This window comes from Furipterus horrens, unplaced genomic scaffold (assembly GCF_987537825.1).
Source record: "Furipterus horrens unplaced genomic scaffold, mFurHor1.1.pri manual_scaffold_7, whole genome shotgun sequence".
NCBI classification, from domain to species: domain Eukaryota; kingdom Metazoa; phylum Chordata; class Mammalia; order Chiroptera; family Furipteridae; genus Furipterus; species Furipterus horrens.
This window is the reverse complement of record NW_028327177.1, coordinates 98,411,429-98,433,451: the sequence shown is the minus strand read 5'-3', so window position 1 is coordinate 98,433,451 and position 22,023 is coordinate 98,411,429. Positions and strand designations below refer to the sequence as shown.

General features: G+C 42.3%; 1 protein-coding gene across 2 annotated transcripts in view; it reads left to right on the top strand.

The window, feature by feature from the left end:
* Positions 1 to 22,023, top strand: part of DNAH1 (dynein axonemal heavy chain 1) — a 77,448-nt gene that overhangs the window by 7,498 nt on the left and 47,927 nt on the right. For both annotated transcript variants that reach the window (XM_090284083.1, XM_090284084.1), the window contains exons 6-10: positions 1,917 to 2,078; positions 2,668 to 2,920; positions 19,559 to 19,716; positions 20,552 to 20,763; positions 21,398 to 21,696. In XM_090284083.1, the coding sequence (XP_090140209.1) occupies positions 1,917 to 2,078; positions 2,668 to 2,920; positions 19,559 to 19,716; positions 20,552 to 20,763; positions 21,398 to 21,696 (1,084 nt within the window). The remainder of the gene's footprint in view (positions 1 to 1,916; positions 2,079 to 2,667; positions 2,921 to 19,558; positions 19,717 to 20,551; positions 20,764 to 21,397; positions 21,697 to 22,023) is intronic.

Genomic DNA, 22,023 nt, shown 5'->3' with positions numbered 1-22,023 from the left:
CTCTTTGCATCCATCTTGTTTGGGGCTCTCTATGTGTCCTGGACTTGGATGTCTATTCCCTTCACCAGATTAAGGGAGTTTTCTTTCATTATTTTTCACATAGATTTTCAGTTTCTTCCTTTCTCTTCACCTTCTGACAGCCCTTTGATGCGAATGTTGGAAAGCTTGAAGTCCCAGAGGCTGCTTACACTATCCTTGTTTTTGTTTTGTTTTGTTTTAGATTTTTTTTTTCTTTTTGTTCTGATTGGTTGTTTTTTGCTTCCTTATGTTCCAAATCATTGATTTGATTCTTGGCTTTATCCACTCTAGTGTTGTGTTCCTGTAAATTGTTCTTTATTCAATCAGGGTATCCTTCATTTCTGACTGGATCTTTTTTATTATATTGAGGTCCTCACTAAGTTCCTGAGCATCCTTATAACCAGTGTTGTTAACTCTGCATCTGATAGATTGCTTGTCTCCATTTTGTTTAGTTATTTTTCTGGAGTTTTGATCTGTTCTTTCATTTGGGCCACGTTTCTTTGTCTCCTGATTTTGGCAGCCTCCCTGTGTTTGTTTCTATGTGTTATGTAGAGTTACAATGACTCCCTGTCTTGGTAGCATGGCCTAATGTAGTAGGTGTCATGGAGGATCGAGTGCACAGCCTCCCATATCACCCAAGCTGGGTACTCGAGGTCCGCCCTACATGTGGGCTGAGTACACCTTCCTCTTGTAGTTGAACCTTGATTACTGTTTTCAGGTCAATGGGAGGGATTTACCCAGGCCAGTGTCTGTGACCACTGACCACCAACCTCTGCCCTCTGTGGAAGATCATATGTGCTGGGTCAGGGTGCTCACATTTGTTTTAAGCCACTATGTACTGAGGCCTTCTCTGCCTGGCACTGTGCCATGTGTATCTAACTTCTACAGAAACTTATTGAGCATGCACTACACATACCATTTTCCATTCTAGGTACAGAGATTCAGCTGTGATCAAGTTGGGACTAAGTCACTCCTGCCCTTGGGGAGCTGACAGTAGTGTGAGGAGGCTGACCAGGACCAGTAGAAGATGCATACACAATATGACTTAAGCTCTTTGAGGGACACAAGCAGGGTAACAAGTCAAAGAGAACCTGGGGCAAAGGCGCTACTTTAGGCAGAGATGCTTCTCCAATGAGAAACCACTTGAGCAGGGAGCAAACCAGCAATGAGGTGACTTGAGTGAAGACTGTTCCAGGCAGAGGGCACAGCCAATGCAAGTGCAAGAGCAAGCTCCAAAGTCTCAGGAATAGCCAGACATCCAGTGTGGCTGGAGAGAAATAGCGTGGGGTGCAGAGGCAGGAGATGAGCTAGAGAAGTAGGCTTTCAGCCCAGGGAGTGGTGGGAGGCCCATCCAGACCAAACAGGCCCTGAGGCCCCCTTTGAGGCCATTGCAGGGCAATAGTCTTCTTTCCTGCCTTAACCTGTCCTGATATGAAGGGCTCAGGGTCTCAACTGCCACAGACAGCCTATGGGAAGGGCATAGATCACTTTGCACTTCCTCTAAGCCTATGGGAAGGGCATAAGTCACCCTGAGCTTGGCCAATTTGAAGGGGTCTAGCTCAGATACAATGACCTCAACAAGTTTGCTTGGGGTTTTTCTGCCTCCTCTCCCAGTCCTGCTAGCCTATGTCTCTCTCTGCCCCAATGTCATCATGAGGAGCACACAGGCAGAGAGGGCTACTCCTTCCGGCTCCTCCTGCTGCCAGGGCTTCCCCAGGGTCCAGCTCAGTTAGGAGAAAGCAGGGACCCCACTCTGCTAGAGCCAGGGGGTGTCTTCCTGGTGGGAATAAGGCTAGACTAGTGACCTCTGAGAACGATTCCCAGCACCTGCTGCCCACACTCAGAGGCCCTGCTCACCCCATGACAAGGAACACTGGTAGGTTTCTCTCCTGTTTCAGAGGACCCCAAAAGTCGGGAGCTGAAGTATGAATGGTTCAGTGTTGGTGTCCTGGACTACGACAAGGAGAAGAAGCTGTACCTGGTGCACAAGACAGATGGGAATGGCTTGGTGCGAGATGAGATGGGGAAGCGCATCCTGAATGGAGGGGTCACTGCTGAAGGTACAAGCTTTCTGCCCCCAATCCAGGCAGACCTCCATCTCAGGCTGGGCCTGGCCTGTGACTGAGGCCATCCCCACACCTAGGGCACAGCCTGCTCATGCTAGAATTTTCTTTTGCTCTGTTTGTCCTGTGGCAATCATCCCTGACCAGTAAAAGCCAGAGGACCCACCACTCAGAGACCACAGGAAGGGCAAATGGCCATTATTTGATACAGCAACTCTGTGGAGCTGTTAGTGCCACTTTCAGCATGACATTGAGGAGCTGGAGGCCCATCAATTAGGGATGTCTGCTCTGGTGTGGCATCTAGGAATGGGCATGTAAATAGCCACCCCTGTATAGCTCCTTGTTTGTGCAAAGCTCTTAACAGTTTACAAAGCACTATCACATCCATCCATGACAACCTGTGAAGTGGGCAGGGTAGGGAGTAGTACCAACATACCCATTTCACAGATGTGATGGGGGTCAGAAAAGAGAAACTACTTGCTCAGGGCTACCATGCATCAGCAGCAGAGCCAGGCTGCAACCCGGTGCTCCAACCCAGAGAACCTGACTGACTATTCCCTTCTCTTTTACACCTGCCTGGCCTCAGGAAGGCCACCCCTCCTGATCTGCCAGTACTGGGTGCCACGGATCCAGCTTCTCTTCTGTGCTGAGGACCCACGTGTGTTTACACAGCGTGTGGTCCAGGCCAATGCCCTACGCAAGAACACAGAGGCACTGCTGCTATACAACCTCTATGTGGACTGCATGCCCTCTGAGGGCCAGCGGGTCCTCAGTGAGCAGAGCCTGAGCAAGATCAAACAGTGGGCCATGAGCACACCCCGGATGCACAAACGGCCTTCGTGAGTCCCTGCCAGACCTTGCCCAATGCCCAAACATTACCATCTCCAGGAAGCACTCCTGTGGGGAAGTAGTGCTGCCCAGGGGTAGAGCTGCCTTCATGCTTGTCTGTTCGGGGCTGTCTTGCCCACTGCACTATGGAGTTCTTGGACCCCAAATAATTTCTTGTTCACCTCTAGATCTCTCATTTTCAATATGGACTCATGAGTTCTTACTTTATTCAAAGGGTTTTAATCTGTTGCTACCATTTTTTATTTTGATCCTTAAATTGTCCCAGATTTGGCCAGTGGGACACCCTTCAAGGTGGTTCCTCTGTCCTTCTGATGTGTTCCTATTCTTTGAGCATTTATTTACTTACTGGAATAGCAAGAAATTTGGAGCTTGTCTTGTACTTTCCCAGGACTAGCCTTGAAATCAGCTATTTCTCCAAGGAGTCCTGGTTCCTTTTAGTGGGGAATGGTATTTAGAAGCCAAGATCTAGGCATTAGATGTGTTCATTGCTACTGGGAAATCATTGCTTTGAGGCTCTGAGACCAAACAAATCTGGGAAATATATATGTATATTATCACATTATTACATTTTATTACATTATATACAGTCTCCACACACATCTCTATCTTTATATCTATCTATTGATCTGTTAAAAACTGTGAGTTCATACTGCTACCTTAAAATTTACTCCAATACCATAAGGCTCATTCTCACTTGTACATATTTGTTACATTTCTCCTGAAGAAAAATGGCTCCTATTGTTCATAATGTATTTCCTTATTTGCTCAGTCCTAGGATACACAGAAAGTATTTTCAAATTACTAATCCATATCCTTTAGAAGAAAACCCCTGCTAAATAGACTTTGATGTTTGTTTAGTGTTCTTTTTCTCTTTAGCCTGGAAACATATAGTCTAAATACTGTGTTCAAACATTACTTGGTTTAGTTCTTCTCACATGCTTTAGTGGGATATGTTCATTTAATGAAATACAGCTCAGTCCATTGTATATATGTATTGTATTGGCAGCCGTCCGTCTCGAGAGACGATGGTGTAGCTTCTTAAGAGTCTATCTGCACCGCCGAGAATGGCTGTGCAGTCCGACTCGGGAGTGACACGGTATCTGTCTCCTCCCGTGTTGAATCGACATCTTGCGATGACGCTGAAGCTACAGAGCCTGGGCAGGGTGATATGGAGGGTCTGCTGTTGCCCATGCAGCAGACCCCCCCTCTCTTCGCAGCTGAAGGGTCCAAGGGAAAGACGGAGTCAATACAGCTTGGCTTCAGGTGCGCCGCAGGAGTTGCCGGTGTTGACTACAACGTCAAACCGCCTTAGGGACTCCGGCTCCAGACCTGTCGGGGTTTACTCCCTTAGCCTTTCCCCTGAAGAGGTATGCCGCAAGGCAGCGGAGGTTTTTTGGAGTCAGAGTTTTCCTTCTCTGATGTGCCCTGACTGGAAGATCGAACCAGCGACACTTAGCTCGCAGGCCGACGCTCAATCCACTGAGCCAAACCAGCCAGGGCCATTGTATATATGTATATACACACATATACACATATCCATTCATATATATATGCATATGTATCTAGAGAGAATATGTGTTCTATATAATGTATATATAGTCTATATATTGAGTATATACCTCTCTCTCTCTATATATATATATATGTGTGTGTGTGTGTGTGTGTGTGTGTGTGTGTGTGTATATATATATATATATATATATGCCCTGGCTGGTTTGGCTCAGTGGATTGAGCGTCGGCCTGCGAGCTAAGTGTCGCCTGTTCGATCTTCCAGTCAGGGCACATCAGAGAAGGAAAACTCTGACTCCAAAAAACCTCCACTGCCTTGCGGCATACCTCTTCAGGGGAAAGGCTAAGGGAGTAAACCCCGACAGAAAATCCGGAGCCGGAGTCCCTAAGGCGGTTCGACGTTGTAGTCAACACCGGCAACTCCTGCGGCGCACCTGAAGCCAAGCTGTATTGACTCCGTCTTTCCCTTGGACCCTTCAGCTGCGAAGAGAGGGGGGGTCTGCTGCATGGGCAACAGCAGACCCTCCATATCACCCTGCCCAGGCTCTGTAGCTTCAGCTTCACTGGAGAGGACACTCCAGTGTCATCGCAAGATGTCGATTCAACACGGGAGGAGACAGATACCATGTCACTCCCGAGTCGGACTGCACAGCCATTCTCGGCGGTGCAGATAGACTCTTAAGAAGCTACACCATCGTCTCTCGAGACGGACGGCTGCCAACAACATATATATATATATATATATATATATATATATATATATATATATATATATATCTCAAAAGGTATACTCAGAGATTTGTCACTCTCCATTCCCATTCATTCTATCCTATCCATATCTCCCTTATTTTCCACCCTGTTCCTACCACATGTTCATAGGTAATGATATCACTAGTTTCTGATTTATCCTTTCTGTATTTCTTTTTGCACAAATGAGCATACATATATATTTTCTTATACCCCCTTCTTTCTTACATGAAGAGTAGCACACTATAGACATTCTTTTAGACTTTGCCTTTTTCACTTACATTATATCCTGGAAGTCAATCCTTGTGAGTTCATTGAGATGTCCTTCATTCTTTTTTACAGCTGCTTAGTAATCTATTGTGTGGATGTACCCTGTACCATGGTTTATTCACCAATTCTCTAATATACAGACATTTAGGTCATTTCCAGTATTTTGCAATTACAAGCAATGCTCCAGTGAATACCCTTGTGCATGTGTATGTTAATATTGATGTGATGTGTAGCTGTAGGGTAAACTCTGAGAAGTGGGATTGCTAGGTCAAAAGATAAGTATTGATACATATGTAGTTTTATTAGGTATCGCCAAATTTCCCCCCTTAACTGTTGTGCCATTTAGCATGCCAACCAGCAATGTGTGAGAGTGCCTGTTTCCCCACAGCTTTGCCAAGAGTGTGTTATTATGCAATTTAATCTTTTGCCAGTCTGAAGGTAAGATAAATAAGTCCATAAGTATTACAAGTAAGGTTGAACATCTTTTCCATCTTTTCATATGATTAAGGGCAATTTTTATATATTTTTGTGACTTGTCTATTCATGTTTTTTGCCCATTTTTTTCTCATTTTTTTTTTTTTGTGCTTTCTTCTCCCCTCTAATATTTAGAGTTCTGTGTATATTAAGGATGTTAGTCCTTTACCTGTGATATAGTTGTAAATATTTTCTCCTGTTTTTTTCATTGTATTTTGACTTTGCTTATGGTAATTTTTGCAATATAACTTTAAAATATTTACGTAAACAGTTGTATTAATAATTTCTTCTGTTGCCTCCGATTTTGAGTCATAGTTAGAAAGTTTTTCCCTATGTCAAGGTTTTCTTCTAATACTTATATGGTTTCATGCCTTTGCTTTTTAATTCCTTCATTCATTTTGATTTATGGTGTGTGGTATGGATCTAATGTTATCTTTTTCCAAATGACCAACCAGCATTTATTAAATGCCCATCAGCATTTATTGAAACCTCTGTCTTTGGCCCAGTGATCTGAGAAGCCACCTGTATCATATCCTAATTTCTAGTATGTACTTGGGTTTATTTCTGGACTTTCTGTTCTATTCTGTTGTTCTGTTTGTCTTTATATACTTTCCTTAGCTTTTCTTTCTTTTCTATTGAATTTATTGGGCTGACAGTCATTAATAAATATACATAGGTTTCAAGTGTATTACACTTTTAATTACAGATGTTTTATAGTATGTTCTAATGTTTTGTAGCTTTTCTCTTTCAGTGTTTTCCTAGCTATTTTTGCATGTTTGTTTTAATTATTTATTTTTTAAAATTGTGATAAAATATACACAACATAAAACTTACCACTTTAATCATTTTTAAATGTACATCTCAGTGGTATTAAATGCGTTCACGCTGTTGTGCACCATCACCACCATCCACCCACAGAAGTTTGTTCATCCTCCAAAAGTGTAACTCAGTATCAATTAATCAATAAGTCCCCATTTCCCTCTCCTCCCAGACCTTGGCAATCACTATTCTACTTTTTTTCTCTGTGAATTTGACTACTCTGAATACGCGATGTGAGTAGAATCATACAGTGTTTGTCCTTTTGTGACTGGCTTATTTCACTTAGCATAATGTCTTCCAGCATGTGTCAAAATGTCCTTCCTTTTTGAGGCTGAATAATATTCCATTATATGTACAGACCATATTTTGTTTATTCATTTATCTGCTGATGGACATTTGAGTTGTTTCTACCTTTTGGGTATTGTGCATTATGCTGCTGTGAACATGGATGTAGAAATGTCTCTTCATGTTCCAACTTTCTATTCTTCTGGGTATGTATATACCCAGAAGTAGAATTGCTGGATCATATGGTAACTGTATTTGTTGTTTATCGAGTTTTTATTTGTAATCATAAAGTTAATTCTACAGTCCTGCTACACTTAGAGGGGGATACAGAAAATGTGAAACCCAAAGAACTGCAGCACAAGCACAAATATTGGGTTGGCCAAAAAGTCCGTTACGTTTTCTCCATATGATGGCTCTAGTAGTGCTTAATTGTCTTTAACTTCATTCAAAACAATTTTTCTTAAATTCTATTGTGATAGCTGTCATTTCAGTGTGCATTTTAAAAACTTATCAAAATTGGTGAATTTTTGTGCAGATATTTTAATATTGATGATGAAAATATACATTTTCAGTATATTATGCTTTATTAGTCAAGAAAGGTAAAAACACAACTGAAACAATAAAAAAGATTTGTGCAAAGTGTCGCTGGTTCGATTTCCAGTCAGGGCACATGACTAGGTTGCACATCATGTCCCCAGTTGGGGGCACGAGTGAGAGGCAACCACACAGTGATGTTTCTCTCCCTCTCATTCTCCTTTCCCCTCTCCCTAAAAATAAATAAATAAACAAATAAATAATTATTTAAAAATAAAAAGATTTGTGCAGTGTATGGAGAAGGTGCTGTGACTGATGGACCATGTCAAAAGTGATTTGCAAAATTTCTTGGTGCTATTGACATTTTGGCCAAATAATTATTTGCTGTGGGGCTGTCTTATACACTGGAAAATGTTTAGGAGCACCCCTGGCCTTCACCCACTAGAAGCCAATAGCAAGAGATAGCTGACATACTCAACATACCCAAATCAATAAAGTTATTGGTGGAAATGAAAAAAAAAATGTGTCTTTTACTTTATGAAAACAATGTAACAGACTTTTTGGCCAACCCAATAATATAGGCTATTATGAGCAGATGGGAGAAGAAATACTCTGTTGGTTAAGAAAATTTATTAGAAGTGTCCACACTCAGCAATGATGAGCTACATACTGTCTTGCCATTCCTGCACCCAAAGCACTCCGTGGTTTCCACAATATTCATACCCTGTTTCACCTCACCAAAGACCACATACTTGCCCCAAATCCACTCAGTCTTGGTAGTGTAGATGAAAAACAAGGAACCATTTGTGTTGGGTACAGCATTAATTACTGTGGTTTTTCAGTAGGTTTTGAAATCAGGAAGTGTGAGATCTCTGACTTTGTTCTTTTTCAGGATTGTTTTGGCTTTTTGGGATCCCTTGAGATTACATGTTAATTTTAGGACAGATCTTTCTTTTTCTGCAAAACCATTGTTGGGAGTTTGATAGGGATTTGAATGTTCCTTTTCCATATGAGATGTAGTATCATTTTGTCTAGCTCTATTTTTAAAACACTTGGTATTTTTATTGGGATTGCATTATATTTTAAAATTACCTTTAGTATATCTGACATCTTATAGGATCTTGAATTGTCCTATCCAAAAACAAGGAATGAGTTTTAAAGTTTTTTCATATAGGTTTTGCATATTTATTATTAAGTATTTTATCTTCTTTGTGGCTATTATTACATGTACTGATTCATTATGCTAATTTTATATCCTGTTACCTTACAGAAATAACTTAATGTTTGATTTTGTTTTATCATTGATTGTCTAGGGCTTTCTAAGTACATATAATCTGTAAATAGAAATAGTTTTATTTATTTTTTTCCAATTCTTATTCTTCTAATTCTTTTCTTTGTCTAGTTGCATTTTCTAATACCTCCTGTACAATATTGAATAGTAGGGGAAATGGTAGGTATCCTTACCTTGTTCTTAGTATTAGTGGAAATATCTCTAGTGTTTCCCCATTAAGAAAATGCTAGCTTTAAGACTTTAATAACATACCCACTGATTTCTACTTTCTTAAGTGTTTTTGTCACAGGCATTTTAAGGACCTATGAGATAATCATATTATTTTTCTCCTTAGATCTATTAATATGATATATTAATTGATTTCCCCGATATTGAAATATCTTCGCATTCTTTTAATAAGTCCTACTTGGCCATGGTGTATCATATTTAATGTGGTATTAAATACTGTTAGTTAATGTGCTGTTTAGAATTTTTGTACTGTTTTTATCAGGTTTGAAGTAAATTTATACTTGCTTCATATAAATAATTTTGACATTTCCCTTCATTTACAATAATCAGGAACAATTATGTTGCATTGGGGCTATCTAGTCACTCCCTTGTGAAACCATTTGTCTATTTAAACATTCTTATTTCTAATGAGCAGTTTCAGTATACTTTGTTTCTGTAGAAAATTAAACATTTACCTAGGATATTTTTTTAGTATATTTGCATAGAATTTTACAATATGATTTTTTTTTTAATTTTTTAATTTTGGTTTTTCAATTACAGTTGTCCCCTTTTCCCCCAATTTCTCTCCCCCACCCAACCCACCCCCCCTCCCACAATCATACAATATGATTTTTAAATTTTCTTGTTTCAATATTGACTTCCCCCTTTCACTTCTTATTTTGCAGAGTTATAATCTCTTCCCTTTTTTCTTTATTAAGTTATTTAGTGATTTGTTTGGCTTGTTAATTTAAAAAATATAGAATTTTTGTAATAAAAGACATTATTAATTTAATATAGTGTTTTTTATATCTACCTCATTATTTCTACTTTTATTACTTTTTTCTGTGCCTTCTTTGGCTTATGTTTTGTTATGTTGACTGTGTTTGTGTGTGCATGTGCACATGCCCACATGCTAGAATTTAACTCACTTACATTCTTTTTGATAAATGTGTTTAAATCTATAAATTTTCTTCTGATAACTGCTTTAAAAATTGTCCATAAATTCTGATATGTAGTATTTTATTGTTTCATTCTAAAAATTTGACTTTTATTTCTAACTTTATTAAAGAGTTGTTTATTTATTTATTTTGATCTATATGGGTTTAAAAAATATATTTTATTGATTATACTATTACAGTTGTTCCAATTTTTCCCCCTTTGCCCCTCTCCACCTGGTACCCATATCCCATCCAGGAATTGCCCCACTTAGTTCAAGTCCATGAGTCATGCATATAAGTTCTATGGCTACTCCATTTTTTATGCTATTCTTAACATCCCCCTGTCTCTTCTATACCTACCAATTGGTACTTCTCAATCCCTGCACCTTTTCCCTCATTCTTCCTCTTCCCCCTCCCAACTGATTACCCTCCATATGATCTTCATATCTGTGATTCTGTTCCTGTTCTGCTTGTTTGCTTAGTTATTTAGATTCAATTATTGATAGTTGTGAATTTATTGCCATTTTGATGTTCAGAGTTTTGATCTTTTTCTTTTTCATATATAATTCCCTTTAATATTTCATATAATAATGGCTTCACATGCCGTGGTCCAGGGACAGCCAACTGACCTGGAGTCTGCACGATCCTTCCCCATGTGGGAAGGCCACCCTCCCCTCCACACCCCTACTCTTATTAGGGATTTCTGGACCCAAGGGTAGGTAGGATGATGACCATGTCCAGGTTGAAGCAGCTAGAGGAGCATGAGGCCTTCGACCATTGTCCTTTATAAGACTATAAAGGGTCTTAAGTCTGAGATTTCTTTATTGTTATAAAAAAAATAATTAATTAATTAAAAAAAAGAATATAGGAAAGGGTGAAGCCAAAGTACTTGTATGCACAACCCATGGACATGAACTAAGGGGGGTGGGATTGCTGAGGGGAGGGGTGTCCTGGGTGGAGGGGAGCAAAGGGGGGGGGGAATTGAAGCTATTGTAACAACATAATCAATAAAATATACCAAAAATTAATTAATTAATTAATTAAAATAATGGCTTGGTGATGATCAACTCCTTTAGTTTTTTCTTCTCTGGGAAGCACGTTATCTGCCCTTCCATTCTAAATGACAGCTTTGCTGGATAGAGTAATCTAGGTTGTATATCCTTGCTTTTCATCACTTTGAATACTTCTTGCCAGTTCCTTCTAGCCTGCACATTTTCTTTTGAGAAATGAGCTGAACAGGCTTATGTGAACTTCTTTGTAGGTAACTATCTGCTTTTCTGTTGCTGCCTTTAAGATTTCTCTTTTTATCTTTAGCCTTTGACATTTTAATTATGATGTGTCTTGATGTGGTCCTGTTTGGATCCAGCTTGTTTGGGACTCTGTGCTTCCTGGACTTGCATGTCTATTTCCTTCACAAGATTAGGGAAATTTTCTTTCATTATTTTTCAGATAGATTTCCAGTTTCTTGTTCTTTCTCTTCTCTTTGGGCAGCCCTCTGACGCACACATTGGAAAGCTTGAAGTTGTCCCAGAGGCTGCTTACACTATCGTCGTTTTATTTTAAATTCTTTTTTCTTCTTGCTGTTCTGATTGAATGCTTTTTTCTTCCTTATGTTCCAAATCATTGATTTGAATCCCAGCTTTATCCCTACCACTGTTGGTTTCCTGTAGATTTTTCTTTATTTCACTTAATGTAAATTTCATTTTTGCCTGGGTCTATTTTATGCTGTTGAAGTACCCAATGAGTTCCTTGAGCATCCCGATAATCAGTATTTTTTAACTCTGCATCTGATAGATTCCTTTTTTTAAAAGATGCGTTATTTTTAATAGAAAGCACTCAAGAACGCCTGCATTGACATGACATATTTCTTTCTTTTTTTTAGTGAACACCCACTGTATTAATTTTCTGTTTTGTTAAATATGCTTTATTGATTATGCTGTTACAGTTGTCCCAATTTCTTTTCCCTTTGTTCCCCTCCACCCAGCGACCCCCCTCCCTCTAGTTGTCCCCCACTTAGTCTATGCTCATTGGTTGTACATATAGTTCTTCTCAACATCCTCCTGTCTACTCCACTCCCTCCTACTATGCTTCTTAACTCCTGTACCCTCTCCCTCCCTTTCCCCCCTTCCCCCTCCTCGCTGACCTCCCCCGAATATATTCCCCATACCTATAATTCTTTTTCCACTCTCGTTGCCTACTTAGTTTGCCTTTGTTTCCCTAGCTTCTGTTGTTGGTTGTTGTGATACAGTTTTCATTTTAATGTTAATAGTTTTGATCCTTTTTCTCCTAAACAAGTCCCTTTAACATTTCATGTAACAGTGGTTTGGATCTGATGAACTCCTTCAGTTTTACTTTGTCCTGGAGGCACTTTCTCTGCGCTTCTATTCTGAATGACAGTTTCACTGGATAGAGTAATTGTGGTTGTAGGTTTTTGCTTTTCATTACTTTGAATATTTCTTGCCAGTCCCTTCTTGCCTGCAGAGTTTCTTTTGATAAATCAGTTGATAGTCTTATTAGGACCCCTTTGTACATAATTCTCTTCTTCTCTCTTGCTGCTTTTAAGATTCTCTCTTTATCCTTAATTTTTGACATTTTGATTATAATGTGTCCTGGTGTGGTTCTCCCTGGGTCCAGTTTTTTTGGAACTCTCTGTGGACCTGTAAGTCTATTTCTTTCCCCAAGTTAGGGAAGTTCCACTTCGTTATCTTTTCACATAATTTTTCAATTTCTAGTTCTTCTTCTTCACCTTCTGGCAACCCTATGATTCAGATGTCAACCCGCTTATAGCTGTCCCATAGGTTTCTGAGCCTCTCCTCATTTTCCCCACTTTTCATTTCCTCTTTATGCACTGGTTGACTGTTTGTTCCTTCCCTATATTCTGATTTGTTGATTTGATCCCTGGTTTTCCTTCCCTCACCACTAGCTGCATATGTGTTTTCATTCATTTCAGCAGAACTAGCCTTCATTCTTTCCCCATCTTGTTTAAGATCTGCTGTTAGGTCTGTAAGCTTTTTTATAACCAGAGCTCTGAACTGAGCCTCAGAAAGATTTTCTATCTGCTGGTCCATTAGATCAGATATTTGCTGACTAAGTCAGCTACGTCACCGGGATCTCTATTATGATCCCTGCCACCCTGACAGTTTTGTGTTTACCTTTGCTTCCTGGGCGGGGCTGTCACACCTGCTACACTATAGGGGGTGGAGTCCTGTGCACCCATCACTACTGGGCAACCCCTCTCGCTACACTGTGGTGCTTTGTGTGGGGGCCAGAGTGCAAGATGGATTCCTGCTGTTCACTCTCTGCTGAGAGACCGGGAGCCTCCTCCTCTGTCCCCATGTCCTCCAGCCCTCACAGTCTGAGGCAGTGGGGGTCTGCCTTCCCCTGCGTTGGAATCACGAGCTGACGTGTTTGGTCTGCAGCCAGGGGTGCTCCCCAGGCGCTTCTCACCTCTCCTTAAATACAGGTGTCTGTGCTTACCGCCATCCCGCCACCATCGCCACAACTGCCACCGCCAGCACAGCTTGACCTCTCTGCCCTGGCTTCGCCCCTCCTACCCGTCCAGACAAGGACCACTTGATTATAACTTCATACGCTGGACTTCCATGTAGCTTTATTTTTTGGAACTTCTGGTTATTTCTGGTTTTTCAGTAGTTGTATTCCTTCTTAATTGTGGAGGGAGATGGAGCATGTCAGTCTAGGCCTCCATCTTGGCTGGAGGTTGATAGATTTCTTATCTCCATTTTATTTAGTTGTTTTTCTGGAGTTTTATTATGTTTCATTTGGGCCATATTTCTTTGTCTCCTCAGTTTGGCAGCCTCCCTGTGTCTGTTTCTGTGTATTAAGTAGAACACCTTTGACTCCCTGTCTCAGTAGTGTGGTCTATTGCAGAAAAGCCTACCTGTAAGTTGTTTGGGGAGGAGCCTTAGGTAATTGCCAGGGCAGGAAAACCTGTGTCACCACTCTGTGGCTTTGTGTAGGGGAGGGCTCAGAGAGGGAACAATGCTGCTGCCTGGCTTCTGGAGTCTTGCCCAGGGAAGCTGTCTCCCAGCATTTACCCTGCTGCCTTTCACTTCAGTTTCTCCCTGTATGCCACTGGTGCCCTCCAGCTGTTGCACTGGTTTTGAATGCCAGAGGGGGTGAGTCTGTGTAGGTACTAAGTCCATTGTGGGCCCTTTAAGAAGAGTCTCTTGAGAATCCCGCAGTTTCTTTCATTACCCCAGCCCCCACTGATTTTTACAACCAGAAGTTATGGGAACCTTTTTCCTGGAGCTGGAACCCTGGGCTGTGTGGTCTGGTCTGGGGCTGGGATCCTGCACTCCCGAGGTAACCCTCCCAATTTTTATCCACCACATGTGGATGTGGAACCACTCATTCCGCATATCTGAACCTCTCCATGCTGCTTGTCAACTTTGCACCCCTCCATGCCTCTCTGCACATCTCTGCCCCTCCTACCTGGCTGGATGAATGTGGCTTCTTCAAATCCTTGGTTGTTGGACTTCCATACAGCTCAATTTTCTGACAATTCTGGGTGATATTTGTTTTGCAGGTTAGTTGTAATTTTTGCTGTAGTTGTGTGAGGAGGTGAGGTGTGTTTACCTACACCTCCATCTTGACTGGAAGTAGGTGTTGTTTAATATAAGATTTTAAGGTTTTTTCCTGTGAAAAGAGATTGTTAAAATTTTTTTGTTGATAATTTCTAGTTTTATTGCATTAAGATCAGAAAGTGTTATTATTTATAATATTGCTACTATGTAAAACTTGCTGATTTTTTTGTGACCTGCTCTATAATCAGTTTTTGTGAATACAGTATTCCATTTGAACTTGGGAAGAGGTATATTTCTATTATTAGCATATAAAAGTTTCATATATACATATATTCCATAAAATATACCTTATTGCTTATGTTATTTACATCTTCTGTACCCTCACTTAATTTGTCCAGTCAGAGTAATGTTATATATACATATATATGAATTGTGGCTTTTAGCATTAAAAAGTGTTCTTGATCAGGTCTAATGCTTCTTGACTTGAATTTTACTTTGTTTGATATCAGAATTATAACCTGGCCTTTTTGTTGTTTCCATCTTCCTGGTGCTTCTTTGCCTATCTCTCTATTTTTAGCCTTTCTGAATTAGTTTGTTTTAAATAGGTCTCTCGTTATCAGCATATTGGGTTTTTGTGAGTCATATTAAAAGTCTTTTCTTGTAGTAAGTGATAGAGCTGATATGTTTGATCTCAATTTTGTCATATTTCATGTTATAATGAATATGACTATTATAATACAATGCAGAGTTTCTCTACATGATGTATTTTATTGTTTTACCTTTTAAATTTATTCTGGTATTTAGGGAGGCTTGTGCCTTTATTTTAGTGGTCTTTTTTTACTTATCCCCTTTATAATGCTCATGATCCCCTGCTTTCTTATTTAAGCTTTTAATATCTGATATGTCAGTTTTTAATAGTATCCTCTCCCTTCTATTTCCTATGCAACAATCCTTGATTTCATTCTCATTTCCTCAATCCTTTGTCCTCCCAGTTTTTGTTGCTTTTTTCTACTTAATAGTTTTAATATGATATATTTTTTAAAGATTTTGTTTATTTATTTTTATAGAGAAGGGAAGGGAGGGAGAAAGAGAGGAAAAGAAACATCGACGCAAGAGAGAAACATCGATCCATTGCCTCTCACATGTGCCCCAACCTGGGACCAGGCCCATAACCCAGGCATGTGCCCTGACCTGGAATCGAACTGGCCTCTCACTTTGTGGACTGAGCCACTGCAGTCAGGGATAACATGATATTTTTTTCACTCTCATCTCTGCCTTTGTTTTAGTCTTAAATCTACAATTAAATATATTAAGTATATTAGTCTTTTTTTCCTGAAGTTTTCCATATCACCTCATAGGGGAGGAAGAAAGTCCTTTCTCCTTATACCCTTCTAGATTCTTGGCTGGAGCTCTGTAATAAAAGACAGATTAACAAGAGAAAAGCATACAAATTAGTTAATATGTTTTAGTTCACATGGGACCCTTCATAAGGAAATGAAGACCTGAAGAGGTTAAACCTGAGCATTCTTATGCTAGGTTTGGTGAGGAGTGGAAAGCTGTAGGAAAACGTGATCAGACAGAAGGATATGAGCTAAGCGTAATAAACTGGGGAAAACTTGGCAAGGCCTGTTCCTTTAGATTCCTCTTAGTATCACTCCATTTTAGAGTTAAGGGTGTCCTTTTCCTCCAACGTATGGGGGGAGCACCTCTCACAAGAGGGTCTTATGACTTGCATCAGGGAAAGGTCAGAGGGTCCTTCCTGCCTTTGCCATTTCTCAAATTTCTTCAGCTTAAAACATTCAATATACCAACATGCCGTATTTTGGGGTAATGTGTCTGGAACCCGATCAATCTCTTGGTTGGGTGAAACCCCTCTTCTAGTATATTTCTCATAAAACTCTCAAGGGTATAGCATTCCTAGAGTCCTTGCACATTTAAAACTTGAAGGACAACCTGACTGGATATAAAATTCTTGGTTCACGCTTTTATTCCTAGAGGGTTTTTTAAATGCTACTCTTTTGTTGTCTTGCTTTGTATATTGCTTTTGAGGAATCAGATGCCAGTCCAATGCCTTGTCCCTTGCAAATTGTTTGATCTTTTTTTGTTTGTTTGTTTTTTTGTTTTTTTGCTTTGAGTAGGGGATATTTTTTAATCTTTAAAACCCAATCATTTTACTAGAATATGCCTCAGTTGATCATTCTGGGTCGGTTTTCCCAAGTATATAATTGGCCTTTTAAATACAGAGATACAGATAGTCTTCATTTCTGGAAGGTTTTTATTTTATTTTATTTCATTTTAGGTTTTTTTCCAGAGCAGGAAGCTTTATACTTATACCTTTAAAAATTTATTTATTTATTTATTTATTTATTTCCAGAGAGAGGGGAAGGGAGAGAGAAAGAGAGGGAGAGAAATATCTATGTGTGGTTGCCTCTCACATGTCATCAACTGGGGATCTGGCCTACAACCCAAGCATGTGCCCTGACTGGGTCTTGAATCGGCAACACTTCAGTCCACAGGCTGGCTCTCAATCCACTGAGCCACCCAGCCAGGGCTTTCCATTTCTTTTTCTGAGTCCAATCAAGTATCTTTTTTTTCCTATTTTCCTATTTCTGTGTTTTATTTTTGAATTTCTGATTCAAGGTTTTTTTTTTTTTCATGTGCCCAAATACTTCTTTGAAGATATTTTGTTCAGTTTGAAGTGTTGTGTGAAAATTTCTTGTTTTGTCTTTGTTTCTTTTTGAGGGGTGGATGGGACTTTTCATTAGTTAAAGTGTTTGCTCTCTTTTTATTACAGTAGTTTTACATAAATATAATTTACTTTCACCTATTCATTTCATTGATTTGGGTTTGATTATATATATGTAAGATTCCTAGTTCAAGGGTGCCTTCCTCTGTTAGCATAACAAGCTAGTTTTCTTTTTTCAGTGGATGTGTGCGTGTGTGTGTGTGTGTGTGTTCACAAGAAGAATTGCATCCTCCAAGTTTTTATTCTCTCTTATCTTTTAGGACTCTAGTTTTCACTTTTACTTCTTTTCCAACCACCTTCTAATTCCCACATGACTCCTCTTTCCTGTTACCTTCCCCCATATGAGTCATGCCTTTCAAAGAAGTTGCCTGCACATTAGTTTCTTCTGTGTAGTAAGTGCTCTGATTTGCCAGGACTCCTGTTCGGTATTTCTGCAGGTGGGATAGACTTGCTCTTTCTGGCAGGACTTTAGATCAGTCTTAGGGCACCACTCTTCCCTCTTTGCACAGTTTTTTTCAGTCTGCCCTTGTTCACCGTGAAGGCTTGCAGCAGGAGTGTGAGCACTAGCTCACTGGGGGGTTGATGTTGATTTTTCTACTTAAAGATAATGAACAGTTTGAGCATTGTTTCTATTCTAGTTATACTAAATGTGTTGTTTGTTCTTTTCTTTCTTTCTTTCTTTCTTTCTTTCTTCCTTCCTCCCTCCCTCTTTCCCTCCCTCCTTTCTTTCTTTTTGAGAGTGTGCTAGGAGAATTGAATTGATGTAACCACCATTACCTTGGTAGTCCAGAATTCCACTTCTTGAATTTTAGATTATATAGACTATTTTCGGCTGCATATAACTAAGATGCTGGCTCAAATTGGCATAGGCATCAGGGAAATATGCACTATTTTACATGTAACAAGAAACCTGATGCAGGACGGCTTCAGGATTGGTCTTTTGGGGCTCAGTGTGTCTCCAGTGTATACTGGCTTCATCTTCAGGCAGGGTGGCAGCAGCAGTTTCAGAAGCACAGGTCCAGGGTTCATAAGTCCTGCCATAGGTCAAATTCCCTAGAAGCAAAGTGTGATTTGGGGGTTCTTGTATAAGTGATTGATTTATTGATAAAGTCCTCTCAGGAAAAATCTGTAAAGGATAGAAGGAGGCAGGAAATGGTAGAGGAAGCAACTAGGCAAAGATGTGGATTTAGAAGTCTAGCCTCTGATGCTCTGGAGAACATTGGAGCATGGATGATGCCACAGAATTTATCCTGAGGGAGACAGGACATGGGGAGCTTGATTTTATATGTTTGCTTCAGTTATTGATCATTGAAGGAAGCAGCACTGGAGCTGAGCCTGCTGGGCTGGGAAGCAGAGAAGCACGGAAAGAGCTACAGGCCAGGGACTGGGTAAAGGTTGTCCATGGACAAGAGGAGGACTCTTGGATGTCACCGACCACCTCCCACCAGAGCCTTCACTGCATGTCACACGGAGCTCTGAGCCGTACACATGCTTTCATTCAGTTCTTTATGTGTGCACTAAACACCTGTGTACTAAGAGCAGTGCCAGGCCCTGTACAAGGCTCTGCAGAAATGATCATGAGCTGGACACAGCCCCATGCATATACTGTCCCTTACCTTGTGCTCACTGACCAGAGGGGATTAGGAGTATCAAGACAGGGGAAACACTTTGGGGCATAAATGGGGCTTGCCCTCATCCAGAGAGGGCAAATATGCTCAGGACAGAAACCCCAAGAGAGAAGGAAGGCTGGTCAGACAGAGTGGGTGCTGGGTGGATCAGGTGTGGCTGCCAGGGGGAACAGTGTGGCAGAGGCTCTGAGGTACAGGAGAGCTGGGTACCTCCAGGAACTCAGAGGGGCTGCCTGTGGCTGGACTGGCTGGGAACAGGAAAAGTGTCCTAGAGGAAGATGGGCAGAGCTGGCTTGAAAGGCCTCCTGGGTTCCAGGAAGAGGTTTGGCCTTACCCTAGGATCCAGGGAACCTAAGGATGGATTTTAAGCCCTGCGGTCAGATTTGAGTTTTGTGGGGAATGGATTGGAATAGGCAGGGTAGAATGAAGCAACCAGGCAGGGAGGGTGGCCTGCACTGGGTGACATAGATAAGTGAGAAGCAAAATGGGCAGTCAGGGCCTGATGTGGGAAGGTGGGGAGGGTTGGAATGAAAGAGGCAGCTGACAAAAGTCATGGAGGTCAGTGGCCTGGGGTCCAGGTGGGAGTTACAGGGTGTGCGGAGCCCCTTGACTCCCCTCTCTGGTCCCCATGGACAGGGTTCTGGAGCACCTCAGCAGTCTCTCCAGAGAAGTGAACCTAGACTACGAGCGCAGCATGAACAAGATCAGCTTTGACCACGTTGTCTCCTCCAAGCCTGACACGTTCTCCTACGTGACCCTGCCTAAAAAGGAGGAGGAGAAGGTTCCCAAGCAAGGTGAGCGTGTCAAGCAAAAGTGGTTCTTGGGCCACCCACCCAGCCAGAGCCCCTCCTACACCTCCCTTTAGGATCTCTATAAGCCCAGGCGTTCACCTGCACCTCCTGTCCCCCGCATTCATCCCTGCCTCTTCCTAACTGCCTGAATAGTTAGTTGGTGGGAGAGGGGGGGTTGTTTTTAAAACAGTAGTCTGAATAGTGCAGAAGTGGCAAGGTAAATGTGTACTAGGAAGACAATTATTCAGAAGTGGATGAAAAGGGCTCTGACTGTCTGATCTAGGGACATATGTCCCTTTCTTCCTCCAGTAGCAAGAGTAGGTTGGCATTGCTGTGGCCCCACTGGACTGGTGGCAGACTGAGTCACAGCAGGATGCCAGGTGCCCCCAAGCCCTCCTTGCTTTGAGCTCTCCAATCCCTGCTATTTCCTTTTCCTGGACCCAGCTTCCACATGTGTAAAGTGCCCAGGAAGCTGGGTTGGGCATGGACAGTGGGCATTCCAAGGGTGACCACATCTTCCTTTCTTGGTAACTCAGGGCAGGCCCCAGATGGGCTTCATGGGTTGAGTGCAAAGTGGGCATGAGCAGATGGAGGGAGCATTCTCAGTTTTGACCCACTTCAAAGGGGTGTGTGACATAGAGGGGCCTAGAGGAAATTCATTTACTCACCTCAGAGCAGGCACTCACTGTGGGACCTTAGGGAAAAAGAGAGGTTCTAGGGACATGTGAGTCTCTTCCAGAGGGGAGGCAGGAGAGGAGCTGTGTCCCTCTAGATATGTCTTGACCCCTGGTATGTCCCAGGCCCATCTGACACTGGCACTTGGCCCCCACCCCCACAGGGCTGGTGAGTGTCCCCAACTACCCTTTCTGGGAGCAGAAGGAGGACTTCACCTTTGTGTCACTGCTTACAAGGCCAGAGGTCATCACAGCCCTCAGCAAGGTACGGGCTGAGTGCAACAAGGTGGCCACCATGTCCCTGTTCCACTCAAACCTCTCTAAGTACAGCCGCCTGGAAGAGTTCGAGCAGATCCAGTCACAGACCTTCTCCCAGGTGCGTGGGCACAGAGTGGTAGCAGGCAGGCGCAGACCAGGGGCTCCTGGGGAAGCCTGGGGTTGATGGGCCAGTGGTGAGGCTGTGAGCCACTGCTCTCCTTAGAACCAGGCCTCGCCTTTTCCTAGACCTGTGGGAGGCTGGGGTGGGCACCAAGGCGGGGCTCATCTTGGAGAGAAAAGGAGAACCAGTCACTTTCTATCTCAATTCTGGTGGCCTCTGAAGCAGAAGCAGGAACCCTATGCACCCCTGTATGGGTATGAGAGAGAAGGTTCAGCCTCATGGTAGACAGCTGTCAGATGGCTTAGGAGAAAAGCTCCCCCACCCCTCTGCCTCTGCTCCATTCTGTGTCTCTCTCTGCCTTACTCCTGGTGTCTCTCTCCCTTGGCTGGAAGGAAAGCCTTGTTTCATTTCCCCTTTATTGCTCCTTCCTCCAGAGCAACCTGGTTCCCAGGGTCACAGGCGGGTGTTGATTGGCAGGGATTATCAGTAAATTGGGGTTGGGGAAGATTCCTCTACATTCATCTGAGTCCTGAGGTTGCCTGAGCACCCTAGTGCCTAGAGTCCCTGAGATGGCAGCTGTGGGCAGTGGTTCCCTAGGGTGGCCAAGTGATGTCATCTGTGGCCACTCCAGGTGCAGATGTTCCTCAAGGACAGCTGGATCAGTACGCTCAAGGTGGCCATGCGCAGTAGCCTGCGGGACATGAGCAAGGGCTGGTACAACCTCTACGAGACCAACTGGGAGGTGTACCTCATGTCAAAGCTGCGCAAGCTGATGGAGCTGATCAAGTACATGCTGCAAGACACACTGCGCTTCCTGGTGCAGGACTCGCTGGCCAGCTTCTCGCAGTTTATCAGTGATGCCTGCTACAGTGTGCTCAACTGCACTGACGACATGGTCTGGGGCGAAGATCTCTTAAACAGCCCCTACAGGTGGGACCTGGCTGGGCTGAGGCATCTGTTGACACAAGAACTATTCCTTGCCAGGCCCCAGTGGCTAGGGAGCAGGATGGGGGGTACCAGGGTGGCTAGGGTCAGTGTGTCCATCACTGCCAGGTCCTGGACAGCAGGGAGAGCCTAGCTCCCACCTGGTTGCTGTGGAATGTCCCCCCAGCCATGGCTCATTTCTTCTGTGACCTTCATTCTTTCAGTCAGTTACTGAGTTACTCATTCGAGAGATAGTCTTTGAGCCATGAACCAGTCAGGGAACAAGAGAGCCATGGCCCTTGCTCTCACAGGGGGACAGACAGCAAGAAAATT